Source organism: Amphiura filiformis, chromosome 15 (genome assembly GCF_039555335.1).
Source record: "Amphiura filiformis chromosome 15, Afil_fr2py, whole genome shotgun sequence".
Taxonomy (NCBI): domain Eukaryota; kingdom Metazoa; phylum Echinodermata; class Ophiuroidea; order Amphilepidida; family Amphiuridae; genus Amphiura; species Amphiura filiformis.
The window spans coordinates 15725079-15752017 of NC_092642.1; the positions used below are offsets into that span (position 1 = coordinate 15725079).

Genomic DNA, 26939 nt, shown 5'->3' on the forward strand with positions numbered 1-26939 from the left:
GCAAATAAATCATTGGGCAGGAAAAACCTCCCTATGTGTCATTGGCCCCTGAACATGTTTAAAGCAAAACCTCCTATGCAACCGGTTGGTAGTTTTGTTTTAAACATGTTCAGGGGCCACAAACACATAGGAGGTTTTTCCTGCCCAACGACATAATACAAGTTCAATTTTAAATTACAATTTGTTGAAGTATATATGTGTATACAGGGTGTCTCTGAAAGAACTGTACTGTCGCATATTTTTTTGAATTTCTAAAATTGACCTCTCCATTCTTGAATTATAACAATTTGAAAATCACACCTCGTTATTAATCCATTTTTTTTAGTAAAAAATAGTACACTGAAACACTCTTGCTTGATACCCATGCAGTGATTGATACACTGCAGGAACAGATCACTGACTGCTGTATTTAAACTATGGAAAGGTTCTCGTAAAAGTCTTTATGGAAAGGTTCTCGTAAAAGTCTTTATATTTCAAGAATGAAGCAGACACTTTTCATAATTCAAGAAGTATATGAAAGGTCCAGTGATCTGAAGGTCCCAGGTTCAAATCCTGGATGGCCAGTGAAATTTTTTCACTGGCTGACATTTGTGCCCATCCACCACAAACTGGTCGTAAAGTCGGCATTTTCCATTTTGAGATACAATCAAAAACAGTATATGGATTTCTATGTAAAATATATTAGGAATTTGACCTTTGATGAACCATAACTTCACTTCCAGATGTCTGATGAAGCTTGTTGAGGTGTCATTTTAAAGCTGAAAGTACATTCTTTCAAAATCGGCAATAAACAGAAAATGGTCTAGAGCCGACTTTACTACCACTTCGTGGTGGATGGTCACATTTATGTATGTGGAGACTTGAGTTAAAAACCCTTTCTCATATATGCAAGCTGTCTTATTAAGACAATAACATACAGAATTAAATTTTTTTGTTTGGTTTAGGAATTAAAATAGTCACAAATTAAAATTTCCTACAGTACAGTTCTTTCAGAGATACCCTGTATCACAAAGCAGTATGACTTAAGTTTGTTTGGCTTATAATTGGCAAAAAAAAGAGACTTACAACATCGTGTATTGATACAGAATGGCGTGCACAGTTGGATGGAGCACTGTTCCATGTTGCATAAATGCATGGCTGGCACACGCCTATGTGAAATTACATTAGCGTAAGTTGGGACTCTATTGATGCATGCAATAACAAGAACCAAATAATTTTTGCCAATTATAAATCAAACAAACTTTAGAATTCTGAGTCTAGCGGGGTGTGGGGTGTGTGTGTGGTGTGTGTGTGTTGTCCATAGAGAAGAAAACAGTGTACAGCCATAATATTTTCCCAATTTGATTTAGGGATGAGAGAGAGAAATACACCCAAGGCATGGAGAAAGACATATTTACTGTATATTCTGATAACCAGGGATTGAGTTTTGAGCCCAGGGTTTTGAGACTTGCTATGGGAGTTTGATTTCTCGCAGCCAGTTGTGCGTAGGATGTGTTAAAAGATCCGATAGTGTGCATTGAATAATGAATGATATTTCATACCCAGGGTCGTAGCCAGAGGGGTGGGTATATAGAGTACTTTTGTAGAAAATTAGGTCAAATGATATATTATATGATAGTATGAAAATTGGAAGCAAATGTAACTAAATTGCCCAAGATTATTTGATCAAATTTTGGTCCACTTGGATCAACCCCGTCTTTGTACCATTATTATTAAGATAATGGTAATGGAGATGGAGATGCATACTTCATGTTTGCTGATTGCCTGGTGTACTTTCAGGTTTATTTTGTTATGTACATGATAACTGAAATTTTGCATCACAATGTGGAAGAACATTTGATGCATAAACTTCTGCGATGCAAACATATTTTCAGATTATGCACAGGCTATTATGAAATATGAAGTATTAAACTCCCATCAGATTCTTTGGCTCTGTCAACATGTATTTTGCCAATTCATGTAAGGTGATGGGGTGTTATTTCATTACATGTATGCAGAATTCAACACCACAAAAATTGTATGCAGAATTCAACACCCAATTTGTGAAAATTTTAGCAAAAAGTGCAAAACATGTTACGACAACTCTGCTACATTCTTCAGTAATGATGATATCAACATTAGTATGAATGGCTGAAATATAAACAATAACCATGATTCCAATTAGTGATGAAATAATGAATCTTGGTGAATCCAATTTGGTGTGTGTAGCTATATACACCCATGCATCTCATGCATATTCATTACCCTACCAGGTTTAGCACTTTTAGGCGCTGCTACCGGCCTAAATCTTGGCTTATCTGGTCTTGTGGGCCCTTTACTTGGTGGCGACCATACGTCTGAAATAAAGGTTATTTAAGTTTGTGTACACATGTTATTATACAAAATTCAGTTCACAAGATATCATCTTGCTACACATTATAGACTTACTCTTATGATCAATTAAAAGAATACAAATGATTGTTTATCCTAAAATTCCTGTCGTATCTAATATGTGTACATCCATATCAAAAGGATGCCTTTCTGCTGCTACATAGGTCTATTTTTACATAAAGCTAGTTTATAAATACCAGGCTCACACCAAGTGGAATTCACTACAAATCTTCCACAATTTTCTTCATTACCAAGCATAGCCATAATTTCTGTGCATTTAGACAATGCAGAGGATATGCAGTGAGTCAAGGAAACCAGATATTAATAGACCTTTTCATATCGAAGTTTTCCGATACACAGTTCTTGGATGCGCACTTACGCCAGTTGTGTGTTGCGTCAATGCATGCAGTTGAGGAGCGTTTATGTGTATTCACACGGGCGTGTAAAGACGCTCACGTCCATGTGATTATTTTGCGAACATTTCCGATGGCTCCTGAAAAGGTCTATACTGGGCATCCTTTTGGCTCATGCTATAATTGACCATTCAGATTATTTTTTAACAAAATTGCCTCCTGGTTCACAGGAATTCCAAGCGAACCACGAGCTACTTTAAGCCCACAAGGAACAAGTCCAATACAAACTTCTATTATTTGTTACCAAAAGTGGCACACATCTTATATTTTTGCTTACTTAGAATTTAATTTATAAAATGGGAAGTTTACTTCCAAATGGGCAATGTTTAATAATTCTAAGGTATTGAAATGATGGGTGCAAATTATGGCGGTCAACAATCAGGAGCCAATTTCTGCCAAAAACTGTCTCCTGGTTCAAGCTGGTTAACAGGTACCAGGAACCGTTTTAGGTTTCATGGAATCAAAGTGGCTCATGTCTCCCGCTTAACATCACCCAGGACCTAGATTTCGTCTTGGTTTGCGAGAATCAAAATCCATAATAGTCACTGCACTTACTGTATGATACAATGAGAGAAGTTGATTCTCGCAACCAAATCTTACGAGAATCATTACGAGAATTGATTCTGTGATTCTTGTCAAAATCTAGGCCCTGCTTGGATGGAACAAAGGGCGCCCTCATTTTCTATAGAACACTTACGAGGTTGCGAATGTGGGTTTCCTGGGTTACCCACTGGTTGTGAAGGCGGTGCAGGGTGATGCATAATAGGTGCTTCCTGCCGTTGTAGCGTAACTGGAGGAGGGGCGCTGGCCATGATTCATCGTTATTATTGGTACTATAACTAGGCTTAGGCTGGTGAGACACTGGCGGTGGCATTTGACCTGCTTCTAGAATCCTGGGTGGAGGAGGCTCTTCTATTTCGTCTACAGTGATCGAAAGAATGGAAGAAAAAATATGTAAAATAATTATAAGCTTTCATTCTAACACTATTACCCTATATTACAGGTGGTAAATTTGTTAAAGGTTATTAGATGAGAAAAACATGCAGATGATGAAGCATAGAAATGCCCACAATTACAAATTGGATCTAAATGGCATCCACCTGTGGCAACAACTAACCATCTGATTTATTCCAACTGTTTCTAACAATTATCCCCTACTTGATACTTGCTTAAAATGAGCTTGAAATGAAGAATATTTAGGCTTATAATTGAGACAAGAAGAAATATTAGTTGCTGTCATGCAAAATTAATTACAAAAAACAAAACAAAATACACACACACACAATAAAAAAACAAAAAAAACAAAAACAAAAAAAAACAAAAAAACAAAGCAAACACAACCAAAAATAAAATCTGATTTATTCTTTATGTAAATATAAACCTCTGAACAAAACAAAAAGATTTAGTTTCTTTTTTCCTATTCTTTGATTCTCTGTTCTATTTCTTGTTCATTTCCTCACAACCTGGGAATTCCACAAATCAAATATGAAATGGCATTGTACCGTCACTTGTGGGGTGTCATTTCTAGGAACAGCGGAAAGCATATTTCTACTTGAACGGAGACATAAATCACGTTTTGACTAGAGAGGGAAAAATGAGGCATATGCTGAGGAAAATATCTTTTTATCTTTTCCTATACAATTCTTGTCCCTTAACAAGACAAAAAACAGTATGTTGCAGAACTTGTGACTAAGAATTAGAAATGCAATACAGAATTTGAATGAATTAGTTACAAAAACTCATACCCAGCAAGATGATGTCAACTTTTGAGCTATGGCTACTGTATTATTGAACTATAGCATTGGACATGAAATGAAATGAAATGAGCAATTCCAGTTGAAATCCATACACCCACACACCTTTGTTCCATAACCATTAGGGTATAGGACATTTTTTGTTTTTGATATAGCCCCCGAATGAAATGTATTTAATTATGTTTGTACTCACTCAGGTAGCATTGTGTGGGAATTTTACATCCGAACTAGAGGCTATTCTTTTTTTATGGGCATTTTAGTGTTTAAAATGGCCCAAAATGAGGGTTTTTCAATATTGCCGTCCATTTCCAATCGTCACCCCAATAGGATTTACATGTAAAATAAAAAGGCTCGTAAAAATTTAATAGCCTCTAGTTCGGATGTAAAATTCACACCAAATGCTTTTTGAGTGATTACAAAGATAATTAAATACTTTTCATTTGGGGGCTATGTGGAAATTTTTTATGTATTCCTTGTACAATGACATTTCACAATAAAATGTCCATTGGAAACAAAGGTGCAGAATACACAGGAGTGTGAAACTCAAATGGAATCACCCATTCGAGTAACCCCATATAAATTCACCTCCCTGTGTGGGAGATTAAGGTCATGTTTTTACAGGGGTGTATGGATTTTAACTGGAATAGCCCATTTCTTGCTACATGTAGCATGACAATTTCTTCAAATCTAAAGAGTGGGAGTATTTCTAGATGCTCTATGTAAATGAATGCTGTATAACATGTATCATATGGTGGGCGGCATATATGCAGATTTCCTTGAATATTTATATTTACCAATCTTGAAAAGTCAAGAGCCTACAACTAAATATTTTATATTTGAATTAGTTTGTTTAAATAATTGTGAAGGTGGTTGTACTTCTATGCTCTTCCAGAAAATTGCACGTTTTAATATTGGAATAATATTTTTTGTTAAAAAAGGTACAAGTACTTATGAATGTCTTTACCAAAATTGGCTTTGTGTAATTCAGATATTGTCAAGTTTTTGAGAACGATCCATAAAAACTATTTCTACATGACGGTCAATACAATAGACATAGTTCCACAGGTATGCACATAATGCAGACAGTGTGTCAGGGAGGCAGCAGGGAAAATTAAGTCACACTTTAATAGCTCAATTAACAAAATTAAGGGGGAAATACGCAAAAAAAAGACTCAGTTTTGGCTCTAAACTTCACAACTAAACAAAGTCTTAATTTTTATCACATTAACAATAGATCTGAAGTGAAATATATTAAGCATAAACAACTGTTAAAATATTCAGAATTTCTGTTGTTTGGAATGATAGTTCTGCAGTTTTTTTTGACCTGGGAGTTGTCTTTCACACTTGTTTGAGTGCGAGTTCAATGGCAGACCTGATGAATAAATTGATTACATGGAAAAGGTATGACCGGGCAAATAAAGACTTTGCTGTAATTCAGCAATTTGTCAATATAATATCTGTTCATCATTGCTGCTTTTCAAAAATCATGTTAATTCTGCATTGCGTTCACCAGAGGAACACCATTTTGATCCCCATGTGTGCCATTCCAATATGATGTATTTCCTATAACATTATATACATGGGCATAATAAGCCCGGCATCTTGTATTTAAAATTGGTTGGTGATACTTGCTTAACAATTTAAAAACAATTGAGATAATAACTATGTTGTAATATACCCATTTCTAATAAAACTGAAATTAAAAAGTGAAATTCTAAAACTTTTACGTGAGTAATAATAAAAACAAAAACAAATTTGAGTACAATAAATTATGATTAATGATAAATACAAGCACCCCGCATGATAATGTAACAGATGTTAAATGAAGTCAACCATTCAAAGAAATTATGATGCATTATTATGATCACCACTTGTTAAAAGATTATTCAAACAATTTAATATAATGATTGAGTTATTATTACTGATTAGTTACTACACAGTATTAATGCAAGTCATGTTAACATCTGATTGGAAAAGGATTGCTAAATTAGAATGGTTAATCAAAACCCCAAAGAATCAAAAAACATTTTGGGCAATGAAATTAAAAAAGAACAGGTTTAGCACTGCTTACAGCCTCACATAAGTTCATGATAACTATATGTACAATGCACATTGTAAAATGGTAGTGGTACATGCATTTGCACAAATGTAAGAAACTGCACCAATTCTACAAATCTGAGTATCACGATGCACAGTGCGGAAGAGTAAATTAATGAAATTGTGCAGGGATTTTTTTTACCACTAAAATCTCTTTATCATTCGGGCCCATAGCAAAGGCAAGGCGAGGGTGAGGGAGGAGATCACCAAAAATTGGCCTAAAATCACCAACAATTTACCCCAATCCACTAACATTCTCCCATAATCTCCCAAAATTTTCATGGCACCCCAAAAAAGGTCCACTTTTCAAAAATCTCCTCCTTAAAATAATTGAGCATCTGCTCCATTGTGTGCTTCAATTGTGTTTGACATTTTCATCTGAACTAGCCATCATTACCACACAAACAAATTGGCATGTATTTCTTAGAATTGCATCTCACGTTTTCCGAGGGTTTTGCATGGATTTGACAGGAACTTGTTGTATGGATCTGAATTAACATTATCATACAAACACAATGCATGCAGCTATAAATAGTAAGCAAAGAACAGACACTGCATGTCACATTAGGTGCTAACAGCATCAATCATGTTGCATGCATTTTCTTCATGAGTAAATGTGATGAGAATGGTAATAAATGGTGGCACAACAGAGTTTTCTTTTAAGGGAGTGAGTGAAATCTGGGTGAAAAAAAATCAGAAAATTTGCCCAAAATTATTTGCTCAAAATAGTGGGATTTTTTTTTTTTTTGGAATTTTTCATGATTTATATTATGATTATCTATATAAATAAAAGTAAAGATTATTTTGGATATAAATTGATCATCCATCAATGACTACTTCATACATAATCAATATTGATGCCACACCCACATCAATATGGATGCCACACCTACATCAGCACCTAGTATGATAATAATTAAGTTAATTTGCATATTGAAAATTAACATTGAAAAATGTGTAAAATGTCATCTCCACAGTGAAGGGGTGTGTGTGGGATCACTAGGGTGCATGGGTGGGGTGAGGCTGTGTGTAGGTGTGGTGGGTGTGTGGGTAGGGTGCGTGTATATGACAGATTGAAAGATGGTGAGTGGGGGTGAGTTTGTTTATCCTTTTGGTTTACACTTATTTTACGTGTGTTTTTCAAATGTAAAATTATTGCAATTCATTTGATGTGGTGAAGACAATTCTTTTCAAACCTTTCACTAAAGCACAAATTAATGCCAAAATATGATGAATCATAGTACATAGGCTATGTGTTATATTATATATTATGCTGCGCATTCATGCAAGAAAAAATTTTCACTTTATTATGATGCACTTTAATGCAAGAAATATTTCACTTTGTTCCCATGGAAACTTGCATGTATCGTTTTGTAAGGATTAGTATGTGTTTGTGAGCTAAATGATCTTTGTTAGATGAAAAATAACACATGTCAATAAGAAGAGTATATCATGTGTCATTGTGCATATTCAGGGATAGGCCTAATTCTTAGCTTACAGCACTTTCATAAATGTTTTTTTAATTAAATGTCAGGTTTTAAACACTTGCAGTATCAACTGGGATGAGACTATGCGGCATGAAATAATGCATCGGGTTATTCCATTTAATGTTCACACTCCCAATGTGAAAGATTTTGTAAATATCTTCCATATGGGAACTGTGAATTTGAAATGGAATGAATGCACCAGGCAACTCCATTTGAACTTCATACATCCTCTGAGAAAAATTCAACCTGAATCTTTCACAGAGGGAGGATGAGTCTCAAGTAGAGTTGCCTAATGTGCTAATTCCATTTGAAAATCATACTCCCCCTGAGGAAGATATTGCCAAAATCTTCCATAGGGGGAGTGTGGACTTTAACTGGATCAGCTCATTGTGGGCTGTATTGCAATTGCTACCTAAATCAGCTGGCTCCACATTCAAGCTGCAGGTTTTATGTTTAAAAACTTTCTATTCACTCTTGGTCTGAAGTCACTCCAACTGATGATTAAATTGCATTGGTGAATGCATGAATGTTGTTGGTGAAATAGCTGCCAAGAACTATATTATTTTCATCGCAGAAAGATTCTTGTTTTTACTTTCACTTCTTTTCTATTTGGTGACATACTTGCAATTTATATTAACATGCAAATCAAACATTGACATGGAGCACTGCCCACCCATCTGGTCACATACTCATTGCAAGCATGCATAGCACTGAATGTTCCTCATCTATGCATTGAGAATGTATTGAAGTACAAAACACTTGGCAGCTTTCTGTACACCCAACTTTCTTGCCTCCATACAATCAAAGCATATATACATTGTCTGTGTATATGAAAGGTATATATGATATCATGTATAAGCCATGTGATTCTGTTAGTGCACAAAAACCTGAAGTATGTGTGTATATAATTTTGTAGCGATGTGAGAGCTATCTGCACAATGCCTTCCAATCTGGATCACAATGACCAGGTTCATCTACCATAATATTTTATTGAGATTTTGTTGCTATAAAGAATCTCAAAACAAGAAATGTCTTTAAAAAGACAATGCCACGGCTGAAGTTCAAGTTTCATAATTTAGCATTGATAAGTGCATGATATGCTGGTAATTTGTTTTATGTGTAAAATAATTAACTGGATGGGACATATGGGTATTCATTGGTAAATACCACTAAGGATATACTAAGAAATACAGCTCATTTTATCACAACTTTGGCACTTTTCACAAAGAATTACAATTATCACATTTGATTGCATGTAAAACCCTCTTAAATATTAATTGACCTTTTTGGTAAATCCCATAAGCCTTTGCGATGTCGTCATTTGACATCACGCCAATCAGTGCCGTGATGTCAAATGAAGACATCTCAGGCCGCCAGGTGTACTCGCAAAGTCTGTTGAAACTCAGCATCAGGTAAAATACATGTACTAAACTTTGTTCATATAATAGGCAAGACTCATATAACATTGTGGATTGATGAAGAATACGCAGCTGAGTGCAGCATATGTAGATTACCAAAGACCAAATTATATTCATCTATTTCATTGTGAGCAAAATTGAGGTGCCTTCAAGTATTGTGTGCATCATGCATCAGAGCTTAACAAGTGAACCTGATCCTGATTTCAGCAGTATGAATTGATCCAGATTGAAAGCAATGTGTGAGAACCCCAAAGAGATTACACTTAAAAAAGAGTCCAGAGGCACACTATTTTGGTCCTCATGTGTAACATTCCAATATGGAGGATTTTTTACCATTCCATTACACATGGCTTATTCTGAGTCTGGACTCTTTTAAATCTAATCTCTTTGGGGAAACCCTAGGCCTATACTGTGTATATATATAAGGCCAATGAGTGTGAATGAGATGATCATATGTTAGTGCATCGTCACATCAGTATACCTTCCCCGTCATCTAAGCTGTTGCTTTTCTTAAAGCCATGTGCCACCTGTCTTGCATGAAACATTAAAGCGCCCCTACTTGACCGACGCTTTGTGGAGTTGCGGTTGAAGGGGCCATCTGCATGCAATGGTGTACGTGTTGTGTGTGCGTGCATGGGTGTCAACATAACCAAATAAACAAGGAAAAGAAAGCAAAATAAAAAGAAGTGCCGAGCTGAGTGAGTGTGTGAGGTACAAGCAATAAAGCAACTACAACTACCATATCCAGGATTTAGTACCAGAAGGCTGTACCTGCAATAGCTGCCAGATGTCATATCTTTAGATATGTGACGTGTCATGTCAAAAGGAGACACTTTTGGGCAGGATCGCAAATGGAGAAATAGCCAAAAATCTGCCCAGGGCGATATTTTCACAATTTGGGTTTGTTGCGAATTTGTGATGCTATTAATGTTAAAAATATTGTCTGATAGTTTCAGACCGGAATATAACTGGCATCTTGTATTTTTTGAGACATTTTTCAAGGTAATTCCTACTCTCAGCATTGTCAATAATATTTTTAAAGGCCGATATCTCAATTTCCAATTTTATAATACCATAACTTACGAACTCAATATCTTCGCTTAGGAATGTCTGATTTCATTGGAGAAAACGGCATTGTGGAGCAAAATATCTCTATATTTAGGATATGTAAAAACCTTAAAATTGATAACCTGCCCAAAAGTGTCTCCTTTTGACATGACACGTCACATATGTACAATATAGAATGCAGAAATTGTCCAAATGTCTATAGGGCAGCTATTGCAGATAGGCATTCTTGTCCTAAACCCTTGATATCAACCAATACAACTATAAAAAAAATAGGATCAGTTTGACATTTGCAGCGACTGCCTAGCATTACCTCCTCTTGAGGTTCTAAGGCATATGAAAAGTTCAATATAAAATTTAATATATGCCATGAGTTGCCTGATGTTATTTTTATCAATACTGTCAACAATAGTTTCATTTGATATTTTAGCCCCATGGCTAATTATCGGCCTCTAAAAACTATTTTGATTGGTTACAAATAGGGGTAATATCATGTATTGAGCCAATCAGGGATATGGTAAGAATAGTCAATAGGGCTGAATGGGATTAAGTTTGAAATTGCTATTGGATCTAAAAGCTGTTATTTGATTGGTTACTCAGATGATTTTATCATGTAATTAACCAATCAGGGGCACTGTAAGAAAAATACACAAGGCAGCTTTGAATATATATAATTTTTGCATTTTAAATCTTCAACACCAATTCCAATATAATGAAAAGGTCAGACTTTAATAAACGGAGATCTTGAATTATGGAAATATAAATTATGCAAAACTGATCCCTTATATTAAACAATGAAGGAGGAATAAGAGTTTTCTTCTAATTGACCCCTTCCAGCATGATTTCATAGCATTTTGGCTCAGCTAAGTCCAATCAGGCCGGATTAGCGAAGTGGAAAACTGAAAGCAAAGATGATTGGGTGAGCCAGCTAAACAATTGTTATTGCTTTCGGTTTTTGCCATCAATGGCTGGAAGGGGCCAATTAGGCCTATAAGAAAACTCTATAACTAAAGCAATCAATATAAGATCAAACACATATAAATTTGCTCATATTATGCAAAATAGCAACATATCAAATAAAATAACTGATTCAGCTACTGCATCCAAAAACAAATACCATACACTAGCATTCAACATAAAATTTGATATGTTTAAAACCTCTACCAATGGGCTCTGCACCATGGGCCCATGCCAGTAGAGGCTGTCCCCCAATTAATTTCCCTACCCTAACCATTCACTCCGAATCTGCCCCTGCTTTTATATTAAGTATAATGAAATATAAAAGTATTTCATTAAAAGGAAAAGCCTCAGTCGTTCAAGCTTCTTAGATCAAAATTACAATGATTAGTAACAATTTAACAATACTGTGAGAATAACAAACACAGTCAACATGACAAGACAAAAAAACATCCCGTATTATACTATACAAGGACACCTGCTAATTAACTGAGAAGACTATTAAACTCATTAGGTTAGTCAAAGTAATCAACAACATTTTAACTACAAGCTTAATTATCTTCGTAAGTTGAACAAACCGAAAACAACTTGCTGTTACTGTAACAAAAATATTATTTAGTAATCAGTATAACAGTTTTCCAGTTCATCTATGCACAAGAAAAATTACAACATTTGTTAGTAATCATTAACAGCATGCCTATGATGACTAAACTCTGTAACAACCTGCTGTAGCTGTAAACTACTTGCTGTTGCTGTAAACTACTTGCTGTTGCTGTAACATATCAACCTACTGGGCTATCCAGCAACAACTAAAGATGCAAAATTAAGTATTAGTACATCCAGCAACAACTAAAGATGCAAAATTAAGTATTAGTACATCCAGCAACAACTAAAGATGCAAAATTAAGTATTAGTACATCCAGCAACAACTAAAGATGCAAAATTAAGTATTAGTACACTAGGTCTAAAGGTTAATTAATACTTCATTGCAAACATGAGAAATAAACACTAGTTCTCTCTGATATGGTAGGACACACTCAATCATGATCTGCCCAAATTTTAAACATTGCTTAGTTCACTTAAGACTCCAAGACCTTAGTTCTTGATATTAAAATGAAAATACCTTTTCAGTCATTCAAATACTTTCAGGAGACACGCGATTGGTGCACTTTAAACAAAAAATTGCCTTAATTTATTACTACATGTTTTTACTGCAATGCCTGCATGGCCTATGAAATCTTAATTAAAATTAAATTCTCTATTTTCTAAAAAAAAATCTCAAACCTGGGCATGCAAATTTCAGTATCAACAAATGTAACTCAAACTCATAGGAAAAGATGAAAACCTTTCTAGATGATTTTATAGGTGAATTGTAATATTACCCACTCTTTTCCTGAACAAGTTTAAGTTACTTTTGTAACACCCTATTCAAATCCATGCAGGTATATAAGGGTTCATTTGATTGGCCCTTGTAAGTTTCATACCCTGTCCTTGATTGGCTGATAGTGTTATGTTGGTCTTGGTTACTCTAGGTTTAGGGGGTATCACAGGAGCAAAATCAAGAGACTCAGTGGGTGAAGGGGGTACCGGAGGAGGGGGTGAAAAGACATCTGGTCTGCTCTGCTCTCGTACTCCCGGGTTGTAATTCATTGGTTTCCACGACGATGGCTGGTTACCTGTGGAAGGGTATGAGGAGTGTACATAATATATAATTAATACCACGAAATGCTGCTACAGTGTAGCTACAGTGATTGACTTAGGAATCTACAGTGCCTATAAGGTAATGCTGACCTTCCACATGCAAAGTTTAAAATATCTAGCCAATCATTTACAATTAAATCCTAAATTTCATTTAAAAAAAAGATATATTAGTACATGACTCTAATTTCAGCTACAGTTATTCTTTAATACCATATAGGCCTATGCAAAATGACAAAGCATCAGGCACTTCTTTATAGCACAATGGGAGTCATATCTAACCTTTCTTAGTCAAACTTTTACCCATTATGAAATGAAAGGAAATCTCTTTAAAAATATCCCAAAAGCATTTCTTTCATTACAATTGAAAAAAAAGAAGAAAACTGTGACAGTCCTCATTAAATCAAATTACGTAAGTGAAGTTAAATGTACATTCACAGATTTGAAGAACTGAGCTAAACTGTGAAGTCACTAATAAAAACACAATTATTTGAATTACTTGTATTTGGACTAGCAGTATAAATGTCACAAATTACCATCACTAACTTCTAAACCATGGTCCTACTATCTTTCTCATTGTTGGTTAAATACAAAGTATTGTCAGCTATATAACAACTAATTTACAGATATTTCCTAAACATATCTACTATGTTTCCTACGCCTATCTTAACTATGTTGACATTCCAAATACCATTCGCATTCACAAATGGTATTTACGTTCAAATCAAACGCAAGTCTCACATCAAAACGAGCCCAATCATTTTCCTACTTGCATGACATAACAGGCACACACATTCTGATTACACACGGCATACGCTAGCCAATGTCAGGTAAATTGGATCTCAAAATAAACCCGACTAACTGGCCGTATGGCTGGATAACGACTCATGCATCTTGGCATATTTGATAAGGCAGGCACTTCCATGCGATGGAATAGAGGTCAGAGGTCAGTGATAGTGACCTGATTGGAATCTGCTGATGAGCTTACTTCATGCAATATAATGAACTAGGATTAGACTCACTGTTAAGGTCTAAAACATGCCAACTACCACAGACACAGTTCATCAACCTATGGGGTTATATAGGTGTGTGTGAACTTTGCAACTGGACAAGTGTATCAAAATTCATACCTAGAAACATCTAGGTCAATTTCATGACCATGTTGGTGCATACAGGGTCGTGGACTTAGCTTCACAACATGATACTATTTTAATGTCATCGTAATTGCTACTATAAGCTATGAATAAGTGTATTATTAGTATATTAGTGGAGAGTAGTGTGATGGTTTCAATTATTATTTTGTAGTGCTTCTATAACCTTTGATTTAAGATTTGTGCAAAATAAGAATTTGATATATCATCTTGTTTGTCAAAAATCATGAAAAGATAATTAAGGACACAATTAGAAGCCCTGGTGAACAATGACAGCTTATTTGTTTGTTTGTTAAAATAAAAATAAAATGCTCAATAATTATGGAAAACTTACTGAAGAATATAAGCAAATTGTCTATGAAAGGTTCAGTGCTTTGTTTGAAAATTTGGCAAGATTTCATCAGTTTCTGATTGCAAAACTTTTTTTCCACCAGGTACCTAATTTCATTAATTTTGTGAGGAGACCAGATTCACATAAATAATAATAAACAATTTTAAAAGTACCATTGAATTTCTTAATTCACAAAATTAAGTTTCCATGAAAAATGCTAGTCAATTGTATTTTCTAAGAATAAAATACCTACCAAAACTCAATCTTAGGGTTAAAAAGTAGTCGCTCTCTGAATCACATATACTTTTGAGAATGCAAGTGAAACATGCAAAAATAATGTGTGTTGCTTCTCATATGCAAATTAGAAACAAAAATGGAAGCATAAAAATTCTGATAAAAACTTTAATATTTATTATTATTAACTCTTTAAAAATTAGCTACCAACAACTATTTTTTTTTAAAAGCCTGAGCAAGTACCATCTTTTCCCGTGTTTAATTGTGGAATCATTATGCAACTGCGATGACTGCCTGGCCCTCCACTACCTGGAGAGGGCGCTGTTCCTTTATGACCATTTACCACACGGATGGGTTGGTTCTTTCCTGGATAGGTCAAAGGTTAAAGGGTAACTGACAAAGGTTAACACTTTTAAGGAACTATTACAGAAGTTAGTAACATATTTGTAAACAAAATTCTAATTATTTTTCTTTACTGGATATGTGATAATTCAAAGTTAAATAGTGGCACGTCAACTGATAAATTCAAACACTGATGCGTTATTTTTAGAGGATGCAGGGAGAAAACTTTGCAGCGAGTTGTAATAAATCACGTCAAATAACAGAAATTCCTGCGAGTATCTACGAGTGAGTGGACATCGTAAATCCACCATGCAATTATCCATAGTGTCAGTTGGTTGGCATTCCTCATGCTTTGAAAACTCAATTAGCAAATAAGATATCCACTGGGCTATTCCACTTGAAATCCACACTCCCTCTGTGGAAGATTTGGGAAATATCTTCCACAGAGGGAGTATGTTTTTCAAATGTAATTGGTGAGGATTAATCATGTTGAAAGTTGAAACTCATACTCCCCCTGTATTATTTACCTATATCTCCACAACTGGGGGAGTGAGTATTTCAAATGGAAGCTACCCAAATTTCTATTCTATTCGAAACTCATACTCCCTCTGTGGAGGACTTAAGCTAAATCTTCCACAGGGGTAGTGTGGATTTTAAAGGGAATAGCCCATCGCCTGACAAGAAACTACACACTATTTTTTTATTCACACCGGACCATGCTCCTCGTCAGCGCTCTTGCCATTTATAGATTGGAATGGATATTTAGTGCAGAGTGGTGAATAAATGGTTACCAGGCAACGATAAATTTGAGCATGAATAGTTTCATTTCCTCAACTTCTGAGTGATTTTTAATTAAAACATCCTGTCTCAATATAATACATATGTAAAGCTTTCAAAGATGTTGAAAAAAAAATGGATGTTACATATTTTGTTCGGGAGACGACTGATGACATCACAAAAATATTCTTCTCATTGTGTGTCAGTCAGCCAGTAGCATTAAGGGTCAGGTAGTATTCTTTACATTCAAATCATGTGTCCGAGGCAGTAAAAACATCAATTGGCAAGGCAAACCCATTAAATGTAAATGTAAATGTCTTTACTGCCCAAGATGCATTCTTTGAGTGTCGATACTGCAACAACCCATATTTCTATTCTATTAACTGGAACAATAGTGCCTTCATGTGACATGTGTCGAGTGATTTTGAATGGCTGTTGGAAGTAAATGGACGTTGGAAGTAATCAAATTTAAAATAATGATATTTCTCAAGCTAACATCTTTGATTGCAATTGCATCTTATATTTGTATATCAAGGGCGTGAGATATTGCTTGGCGTGAGATATTGTCTAATATTATAAAGTTAATTAAAAATTTGTATTTGGCAGGTCATTTCCGCCCCTCATGCTTGCATGATTCAGGGGAGGTCCCCCTCAGTTGTGAAAAAAATTCCAAAATCAAAATCTAAACGAAGCCATTTGATGCACCATTTTTACACTATTACTGGTTGATGTAATATTTTGACGATGCGTGAGATTTTACTACTTTGGCAGCTCTTGGTGCAAGATTTACTACCTTGGCGTGAGATTTTACTACCTTGGCGTGAGATAGTGACCGAATGAATGAAACTCACACTCAATGCGTGAGAGTTGACAGCCCTGAAAGGGGAATTAAACCGACTTCTTTCTTCAAAAGATATAAATAAACTTATTGCATGAGAATTCAGTTCACCCTATGATGAGTGCACAACTGCATTAAATCTGAAGTGCACTTGTGCTATTTGCCAAGCTTTCAAGTTTGAATAAAATAATGCTAAAACAAAGCATTAAGCATTACATCAATTCAGCCAGACTTTAAAATACACACCGTGTGTGTGCTCAAACAAAGCACCTGATATGTACAGCCGTTATTTGCAATGCAAAACTTGTGCTTAAACTGAACATATATACATTTGAATATCAGATTAATTAGTCAGACTTCAATTTCACCCTGTGCCATGACACTCAATTTAAAGCTAAAATATTTACTGTGATGTAAGTAAAAAGTGATTGAATAAATGAAAAATATTTGAATAGACATCACTTTTTACCTGTGATTGATATACCATAGAGGGAAACACTCTTACTATCATATGTGACACGATCTGGTCCATGGGGGGGGGGGGCCAAAGGAGGCACTTTTGAAAATTGAGTTACTGTAATTATTACATTATTCATACAATAGGCTATCATTTACTGAAAACACCAAAGGTCTAGCATACTTAGTTCTAACGTTATGAAGTTACAGTATTGTGATGTCTATTTTCTTATGTATTTTATTGTTTTTTTCCTCCATATTTTTAGCTTTATCTCAGTATCAAATTTGCCGCCTTTGGCCCTCATGGACCAGATCGTGTCACATATGTGCAAATTCTTAAGACTTCACAAAAAGTAATACAGCCGTTACAAAAATGCATATAGCTTCAGAATGTTACAATTGTATTCACAATATTTTAACATATAATGGTTTATGTACACACATTTTGATACCCCATTTGCCCAATTTCGTTCAATATTAACAACATGGTAGTATTTTGAAAGTAAAAAAAACGCCCGAATTTAAAAGTAAATTGCATTGATTTGAATTAAGTGTGAAGATAATGGCACGTTGTACAATATACATGCCACAATGCTTGTGTTGAATAACCAATGATTGCTGTCAGTGGAACTTTTAAATTCAGGGTTTTTTATTTAAAAATACTGCTGTTTTGTTAATATTGAACAATATTGGGCGACCAGGGTATCAAAATGTGCGCACATAAGCCACCTGTCTTACTGTGAATACGAAAAATAGTCTGAAGCTATAGGCGTATTTGTAACGATTGACTACTTTTTGTGAAGTCTTTATCTATAATAAATTACTGAGTTTGGCGACTTGGTAAGGCTAAAAACTTCAACGTTATCCATTATTTCGGAAAACGGATTTTTGCGTTGCGTAGAGTAAAGTTGTCCGCACCCCAATAAAACGTCCAATTTTGTTTTTGTTTACGTTAAGGGTGTCAAATTATGTTAATTAGTTTCAAAGCCACTACCAGAGCAGCTCCATGCTAAAACTTTTCAGGCCAACACAATACACTAATGTTGACCAGAGAAGATCCTGTCATCGGTGTGAGGATATTATGCCTGTAGTCTCAACTATTACATGACACAGTAGAAGTATGCCTGTAGTCTCAAACACAGTAGAAACTCAATTAACATCTATTGTTTATTCAACTAATTTATCAACATTAGCATGTATTCTGTGTTTTTATGGAGAACCTATAGTCAACAGTAGAGTGTTTGTTTATTGAATTAGTTTGTAAGTGAAACTTTTGAAGGACAAATTAATCAGGGTTGCCAAAAAAAAATCATAACTTTATATGAAATAGAGTGTATTAAAGGAAATGTGAATAAAATTGTTTCAGCTGCACAGTGGTGTAGCCAGGACTTTTTCAGAGAGAGAGAGAGAGAGAGAGAGAGAGGGGGGGGGGGTAAAAGGTACAACAAATTTGTCCAAAATGGGCTAAAAAGTACTGTAGAAACAAATGCATAAAAATCTTAAATAGCAGAGCGGCCAGCATCCCACAGGGGCAAGACTTCTCACGGAGTCACGGTGGATATGATATGGTGGCAAGAAGACTTGCTTCGATCATGATCTAATTGCAATTTCAAGCCATTGATTTTATATGGAAAAGATACTAAATATTATACTTCTAAGTTCTAAATGATAATCTCCTCTCATACCATTAATCACATTAAATAAAACATTTACATGTACACAAAATATAACAAAATTTACCAACCGCGAAAGACCCTGATCGCGAAAGACGGGTGACCGCTAGTATTATAAAATTATCAGTTCTGAGAAATTGTCCTGAAATTCCTTTCCTTTGGATATTATTAGCATATCTTTTACCATTTTTTGAATCATTTAGTAGAAATGTTTATAAAATTTGTCATCAGCCATTGCTCCCATTCCCTCTATAGTATATTTATCTCAGCATTTTACCTCCATAGATATCTTGATATTTTGGTGGTGGTGGGAGAGCTGAAATCACAATCAGCTTAATTAGTTATCTATTCATTAATGACCATGAGAACTACCTGCCTATTGGTCGAAAGAAGTTTTTATTATCAATTGGACCAATCAGCTACATTGTTATAATACTCTCACCACACAAAAAAATTGGGATGAATTATTTGCAAAACTCAATTCTGATTGGTGATTAAAGTGAAGATATCATGTAATTGACCAATCAGAGGCAATGGTGCTCAGGAGCAGGTAGTGCTCAGGGGGTTAATGACCAAGTAATAATGAAATTATACCAATTTAAAGTTTATTTGATTTTTTGTTTGGGGCAATCATTTTAGTCGGGGGAAAAAAGAGCTGGGAGGTCCTGAAATTTGAAAAAGAAAGGTAATTATAGGCCATACCCTTATTTTAGGTTAGGAAAGCTTGATTAATTACATATTCATTTAAAATCTACACAACCCCTGTGTAAGATGTTGGATATATAATCCACAAGGGGAGTATGAATTTCAAATAGAATTAACACATTCAGCAGCTCTATTTGAATTTAATACACCCTTTGAGAAAGATTCAACCTGATTCTTCCATAGAGGGAGGGTGAGTTTCAAATAGAGTTTAATCCATCTGAAATTCATACGGATATCTTCCACAGGGGGAGTGTGGACTATAAATGGATTAGCCCATAGATAAAGATCCTACTTTGTGAAATGGTTAAAGACCGCTTACATAATGCATGTTACAACATAAATTTTTGATAATTATAACTTTGTCAAAATTCCTACCAAAACAGAGAATTTATATTGAAAGAGGCAACAAAAGTCAAATGTTAGTCCCAAATAATACGTTCCTACCTGAAAGACAACGTAATATGTTTTTTATCAAGAAATTATGAACGAATATCAGGCAGAAAAATGCAAAACAGTCACAACCAGAAATGATGTCTTGTATATCTTCAATCTCCGATACATGATATATTTTGAAAGATATCCAATGTCTTCTTTTAGCAGATCCTTCTTTCCAAGAATGATGCTCTAGAAAAGTTTTTACCGCATGGTACTGACACCTTAATCAGTTTGGTCTCCAAGCTTGAAATGCCACCTTTTTCGCAAGTATTTTTTCAAAGACCTTTCCATAATAATGAAAAGATATTGTATCAAGTAAATATTTAAAAAGGTTCATTCCCAACACTATTAAATTCTCAAAATTTTCTGTGTGCCTAAAAGTCACATGTTTGATAAGGGGCTGTGCAATAATTATGAGCCCCTCCCCCCCCCCGAGGTAAAATTTCCGAACAGCCAAAAATCGCTTGCTCCCCCTTTCTGCCTGCCAAAATTTGCTTGCCCCCCTCTTGGCCCACCAAAAATCTTTGCCCCCCTTACACATGCCAAATTTTTGGGATCCCAACTTACAAACCTTAAATAGTCTAGATATGTGTTGCGAGGGTAGCGAACAGGAAAATTTACATATTAAAGAGTTTTCGTACTGTTTTCATTTTAGAGCATTTTATTTAAAAAGGCGCCGCATGAATGTGTGGCAAAATTGCTTGCCCCCCCCCCTCTCGGCTTCAATCAGTTACATGTCAGTTATCCAGTGGCAATGCCCAGTGGTGATGTCCAGTGGCGGCAGTATGTCGGGAAAATGGTCCCCCAGTCAGATATCTTTCCCCCAATAAAAACCAAAACAATCACAAATTAAACATTTTTGTGGCAATTTTGCACTGGCAGACAGACATTTCATGATTTTGGATTATGCCCTCCTGAAAAAAATTCTGGTGTCGCCATTGGTGATGCCCATATGGAGGAGTAGTGGGCATGGGAATACCTACTGCCACTAAAATCCCAGAATACCCCAAAAATACCTCCCCCTCCCGAATGAAATTTTGCATTAATTCTGAAAAAGAGCAACATAGTATAACATTACAAGACATCATTTCAAGTTATGACTGGTACTCATAGGGCCACATATCCAATTCTCTTATTCCATGCGTTTATAGAAACCGATTATCACCATGCCGATTAGATACAAATAAATAAAAACCTGAAATGCAAAACAGACCTGCGGAACCAGGTGGTGGAGTGAAACACACAGACCCGGTATACACAGCTGGCATGCCATCACCGCTCTGCCGTAAATGTACAGGCTCTGATGGATCGCCCCCTACAAACGAGATCGTCCCTTTTGTGACATTTGACGGCTGGTTCATAGGGGAGGGAGAGGGGGAACGACTTCGGGTGGTTTTAGTGATTTTGGTAGTGGTTGTCTTGACGACAGAGACATTACTCGGTGAGAAACCTTGCAATGTTACCCCATCCAGTTCGATGGTCTCATTTTCTGTGGTGAGTTAAATAAATTCAAATGTTAAAAGAGAAAAGGAAGCTTAAATTAGCAAACAAATTTTCACAAAATACAACAATATGACAACATTTTATAGGGAATGGTACAAAACAGTCATGTTTAGTATAAAACCTCAGAATCTACTTACATCATGCCGGGAAAGGATGAGAAATGTATGCAAAGTTTATGCTAAATTGCAACGAGCACAAAGCTAATGCATTTTTCAGTAAAAGTCAAAAGTGCTCAAAAACCAATTTAACTGATTAACTATTAAGCTTACCAACACATCACAATACCACTTGCATGAAAAAGCAGACAATCATCTTTTTAATAATAAAAGGTACAGTTTTCCTTCTTGCCATCAAAATAACATTTTCAATTATCAAGATGATTTTCTGATATTAATCCTATTACACAACTACAGAAAATACTTTCAAAATTTGTAAATCATACTATAGGGTGCTTATAACTAACGTTTCTATATTTTTGTGTGCCTCAATTCATATTGAGCATCAAATAAACAAAAAACATCTTTAAAAGGCCATTCAGCATTTGTGCAAAAAGATATTTTATTAGTATCTGGAAAACTTGAAAAATACTAAATATTTTATCTACATAATTTGCTACTTCAAACATTATGCAATTGAAACAATTCCCCAAAGTTGAGGACTTGCAGCCACTGTTGGATTAAAATAATGGGCCTGTGAATGGGACACTGTTGGATTAAAATTAAATCTACAAAGGAAGTGATCAGCACAACAGATTCTAAATAATAACATGTACATATCCCATAATGCATTTGGAAAGTACCACAAATTTTAATGACATTATTATGGCCCAGTATTGTTAAGGTCTCTATTGCGTCCAGTGCGGTCATGCATTCAGTCTGGGGACATGGAGGAATATTGCTCATCCTTCTCCAACAAAAAACAAAATATGTGTTACTTTTCGAAATACATTTTGGTTTATGTATGAGTTGTCCACTTAAAAATCTCACAATATTACTACTATATTCGTCTCATCTCAAGTTGAGAGTAATGCCATGTTGGCTTTCACATCAAATCGCACACCTAATCCCATGTGGTGAATACCTAATTGTCCGTACGTTGGCAATGCAACCGTGTAAATGCACCGATTCGAATCTGCCACATTGAAATCACACTCTTAACTTGAGATGAAACACACTATGTATTAAGTTATCAATAATTAATACAAGGAAGGGGAAGGGAGAAAATAAGGGGCATTGTGAAATTGATAAAAATTTAATATAAGTTACAGTTAATAATTACCTGTTGAGGCACTGGGGTCTGGCTTTAATATTGTAGTTGTGGTTGTTGATGTCGTCGACATATTATCTGTTGAACCATTCAATAGTCCGTTTCGTCTATAAGGAAGAACAGAGTTTGAAAACTATTAACCCTATTCTATTACCACACAAAAAGTGGTATATTTGAGTGGTGTGGAGGGACCATTAACCACTGCGTTGCAGTGTTATAGATTGGGTTCTTACCGAAAACCTGAAAGTCCGGAAAGCAATTCCTACAACGCACAAAGTACTGTGGTCAGGTAAACAAAGCGAGGAATGCAAAGATGGTACAAGTTCCAAAGTGATTGACAAAAGGAAATCTTGCTGTGTTTTTGATGATCTTGCAATTAAGCTTGCACTTTTTTAACAAAATGTCTGCAATTCGAAGGAAACAAACTCTGAGATTGGTCAGATGAATGCAGTAACAGGCAAATATCGAGGCATGCCAGTGTTGGCGTGCAAAAATAGTTATATTTATGACCATATCTCTACAAATAGTACACATACTCTACAGTTCATCTAGTTTAGCAGAAGCGACATTTGCATACTTCCGGTACACAGAAAGTTGCTACACAGCTTGTTTCCACAACAAACATTGTGTGCTTTAACCCTAACTCTTTGGCTACTGGAAGGGAAAGAAGGGAGGAATAAGGAGAGAAAACAAACAAAGAAGTTGTTTGCTCTGGGTGGGATTCGAACCTGAGACCCCTCGTATGCCAAGCACTAGGACGCCGATACACTTAGCCATGGGTCTTACACTGGCTGGGCCAGCGAAAGTGTGCCCATATATCACTTGGGTGATTGCGTCATCACATCTCATGTTATCCACGCACACGCAGTGAAGTTGTTTGTAGTGTTTTACAGTACTCAGGACGGTTGATATCGCATGATCCACCTCAGGACATGGATCATACAGACAACAGATACATGGAAAAACATAAGCAATCAATCTCTGTTTTGAGAAAAAGAGCTTTTAAGTTTGAACACTTGACATTTTTCTTTTTGAATAAAATAAATTATCAAACACATCTAAGATCTTAGAAAATATAAAAATCTTTTTATTTGCAAACATTTGGCTAATTTGGTTGAGTAATTTTGAAATAACAACCATTTTTAGGGAGTTAGATTCTTTTACATTGTTTTACCTCGTAACAAAAATAAACATAGCCACACTCATTTATTTGGTAAAATGACATATCATTGTGCTCCCTAGGGTCTTGGCTAATGTGGTAAAATGATCTAACTTTGAGATAGGTCATTTTACCATATTAAATACACGGAAAGTGACAAAAAAGTGTCAAGATAGGTTCTGCTATCTTCAAAATGAAGCATGGTGGTGATTTGAGGATGTCACCAATGGAAAGAGCACCCTCACATTACCCATGATATGGATTTATCTCAAAATGTCCAAATTTCAAGTTAGATCGTTTTACCAAATCAGGGCCGCATGATATGCTACATGTATGATTCGGAAAATTGTGCTCAGTGGAAAATGAGAAAATGTTCATAAAACTAACTTTTTCAAGTATTTTGTGTCTTTTATTTTTAAAATGTAATTTCATTGCAAATTAAACAATTTGTGCTTTTGAATTAAAAAAAATATTAATTTAAAAACCAGGTGAACATTTGAGCAACATTTTCACAAAACAACTTTTTTGAAAGTGTGTTTTATCATGTACATGTAATCTTTTTGCAATAAAATGTATACATGTGTTTTGTAAAGAAAAAGGCTTTGTTGGGTTTTATACAGCCCATTTGTTATGGATAATCTGATGATCCACATCATTACATGGGAAAATCTGTCATAAACTTTTGTTGATTTGTTTTTTTCTGCTCTAGAGAATTGAATAAATGCTTGTAGCTTTTTGTCAAAATGGAGTCTCAGTTTCTGTGAAGTCAACTTTTGTATTAAAATCATTTCATTTCTGAAGTATGAAAATTCCTCACAAATTCTCAACTAATCGGGTTTTGATTGAGCAAACTTCAATCAAAAACAAAATTGTCATTGGCGTAATAAACCCTGGGTTTTGTTGAAAAAGGGTTTCATTCATAAAAGGCGGAGACATGCATGTTGTGCCATCAGACCGTCACCCGTTGTGCATCCATGCCCTGTGACGAGTCGCAGCCAATCAATAGCCAATCACAGGCAGCGGTTCTGGGGGCCTGGCTGTTCTCTCTGAAGTGTACCTTTGGCAGTAGTTGCAGTTATAGGAATCTGGTAGTAGTGTATCTTTGAATGTTCAATGTATTTATATAAATAATAACAACAATGTGACTTACTTATATAAAACTAATTCTAGATCTGCATCGGAACCATGTACTAGATTAATAGCATCTTTATTATTAAGACGATAGGCTGATGTACCGTTGATAATCTCTACCACATCACCAACACTTATATTTGCCCTGGTTGCCTTACTATTTGGGTTCACCTGTAGTGGGTGGAAGAGAGTAAAAGAGAAAATGCGAGAATCTGGTTAGAATTGTAATGGTATAGCATACAGAGGTCGCAACTTTGCCAATGGCAGGATTTGAACCAGTGACCTCATGGAATGGAAGTTCACCACTATACCACAAGCTGTAGATTTTGATCAACAAAATAACGTAGACAACATAAAAAAGGTCTACGGGGAGATGGACCGTTCAAGTAGGGTCAGTTGATCATGTTTTTTTTTTTCAAATCAAGTCAAATGACTCTAAAAAATAACTAAATCTGTACAAAATTTAAATTTTTTGCAGTCAAAATCAATCCACTTTTGCCATAAAAAAAAGCGGCTGATCTAAATGCACGCAACAACAAAACCAAATCCCCAAAATGCAAAAAAAAGTCTGCCCAACTTGCAGCCATTCAGTGGTTGCTTTCTATCACTACATCCTGGCTGCAATACATCAACCCCTCACAAGTTCCATTTTTATCTCATCTGACATTCACTCCTAACTAACCTTTCAAGGTTACTACGTCTGAAACCACATACCTTGAACTTAATATCATATCACAAATTGATGAATGTTATTTCTGAACCCATCACATCCAACTAAATACATCAACAAAAGACATTACTCTTTAACACAACATCCATCCGTCATTTGATACACATAATGTACTCGGTAATGTCAATCAGATGGCAGCCATTTTGAACCCCCTTCCTCATGCTGCAAGGCATGATGATGGTGATATATCAGGAAACATTCCCTGGCGACATAACACACAGGTTAATTTGAATGTCAGAGACATACGCGATAAGCGAAATCAGTCATTAGTCGCGTGATATCAATGTTAACATTATTTAATCAATATTCTTGCATATAAGTCATGTATGTGTCATAGTTTATCACAGACTCGGGAAGGAGGTTCCACAATCACACTGCCCTAGGAACGAAGGATTATTGGTGATGAAATGTATGCGATCTTGAAACAGGCAAACAACGACTGTGCGCTGCGAGTGCAGAATGTGTGTCCAGTTGGAGATTCCCTTGGATTAGGATCTCACTAGTTATGCTAGTGCCAGGTCCGTACAACATCCTGAATGCTACACAATACTACAGGCTGGGTGACTTTCCCTTCAGAGGGTAGGCAGTGGCGTAGCGTGGGTTAACATATTGAGGAGGGCACCGACCATGATTGGAGGCACCGGGTCTGATTGGGGGGCACAAGCCATTTTTTGGCAATTGTCCTATGGGATTTTCTAAATTTTGAGATCGATTGGGTGGGCATGTGCCCCCCGTGCCCCTATGACGCTACGCCACTGGGTAGGGATGGGCAACACCTCTGACCAAATACTTGTATTAGGTATTAGGGTCAGAATATGATAGGCAGAATTCACCATTCATTTTCTACTATAGAGTGATGTCTTCTCAAAAGCACCCCTCTTTGAAAAGACGGCAATGCAGTTGTATGATAAAAATTACACCCTTTTTCTACACTTTTTTTTGGACAAGT

At 35.6% G+C, this 26939-nt stretch overlaps 1 protein-coding gene across 1 annotated transcript in view; it reads right to left on the reverse strand.

Annotated features, from left to right (window-relative positions):
• Positions 1-26939, reverse strand: part of LOC140170738 (uncharacterized) — a 248356-nt gene that overhangs the window by 125518 nt on the left and 95899 nt on the right. The window contains 8 exon segments of the mRNA XM_072193968.1: positions 3481-3523; positions 3526-3704; positions 13046-13237; positions 15219-15341; positions 19339-19377; positions 21415-21690; positions 22983-23077; positions 25280-25431. Of these exon segments, the coding sequence (XP_072050069.1) occupies positions 3481-3523; positions 3526-3704; positions 13046-13237; positions 15219-15341; positions 19339-19377; positions 21415-21690; positions 22983-23077; positions 25280-25431 (1099 nt within the window).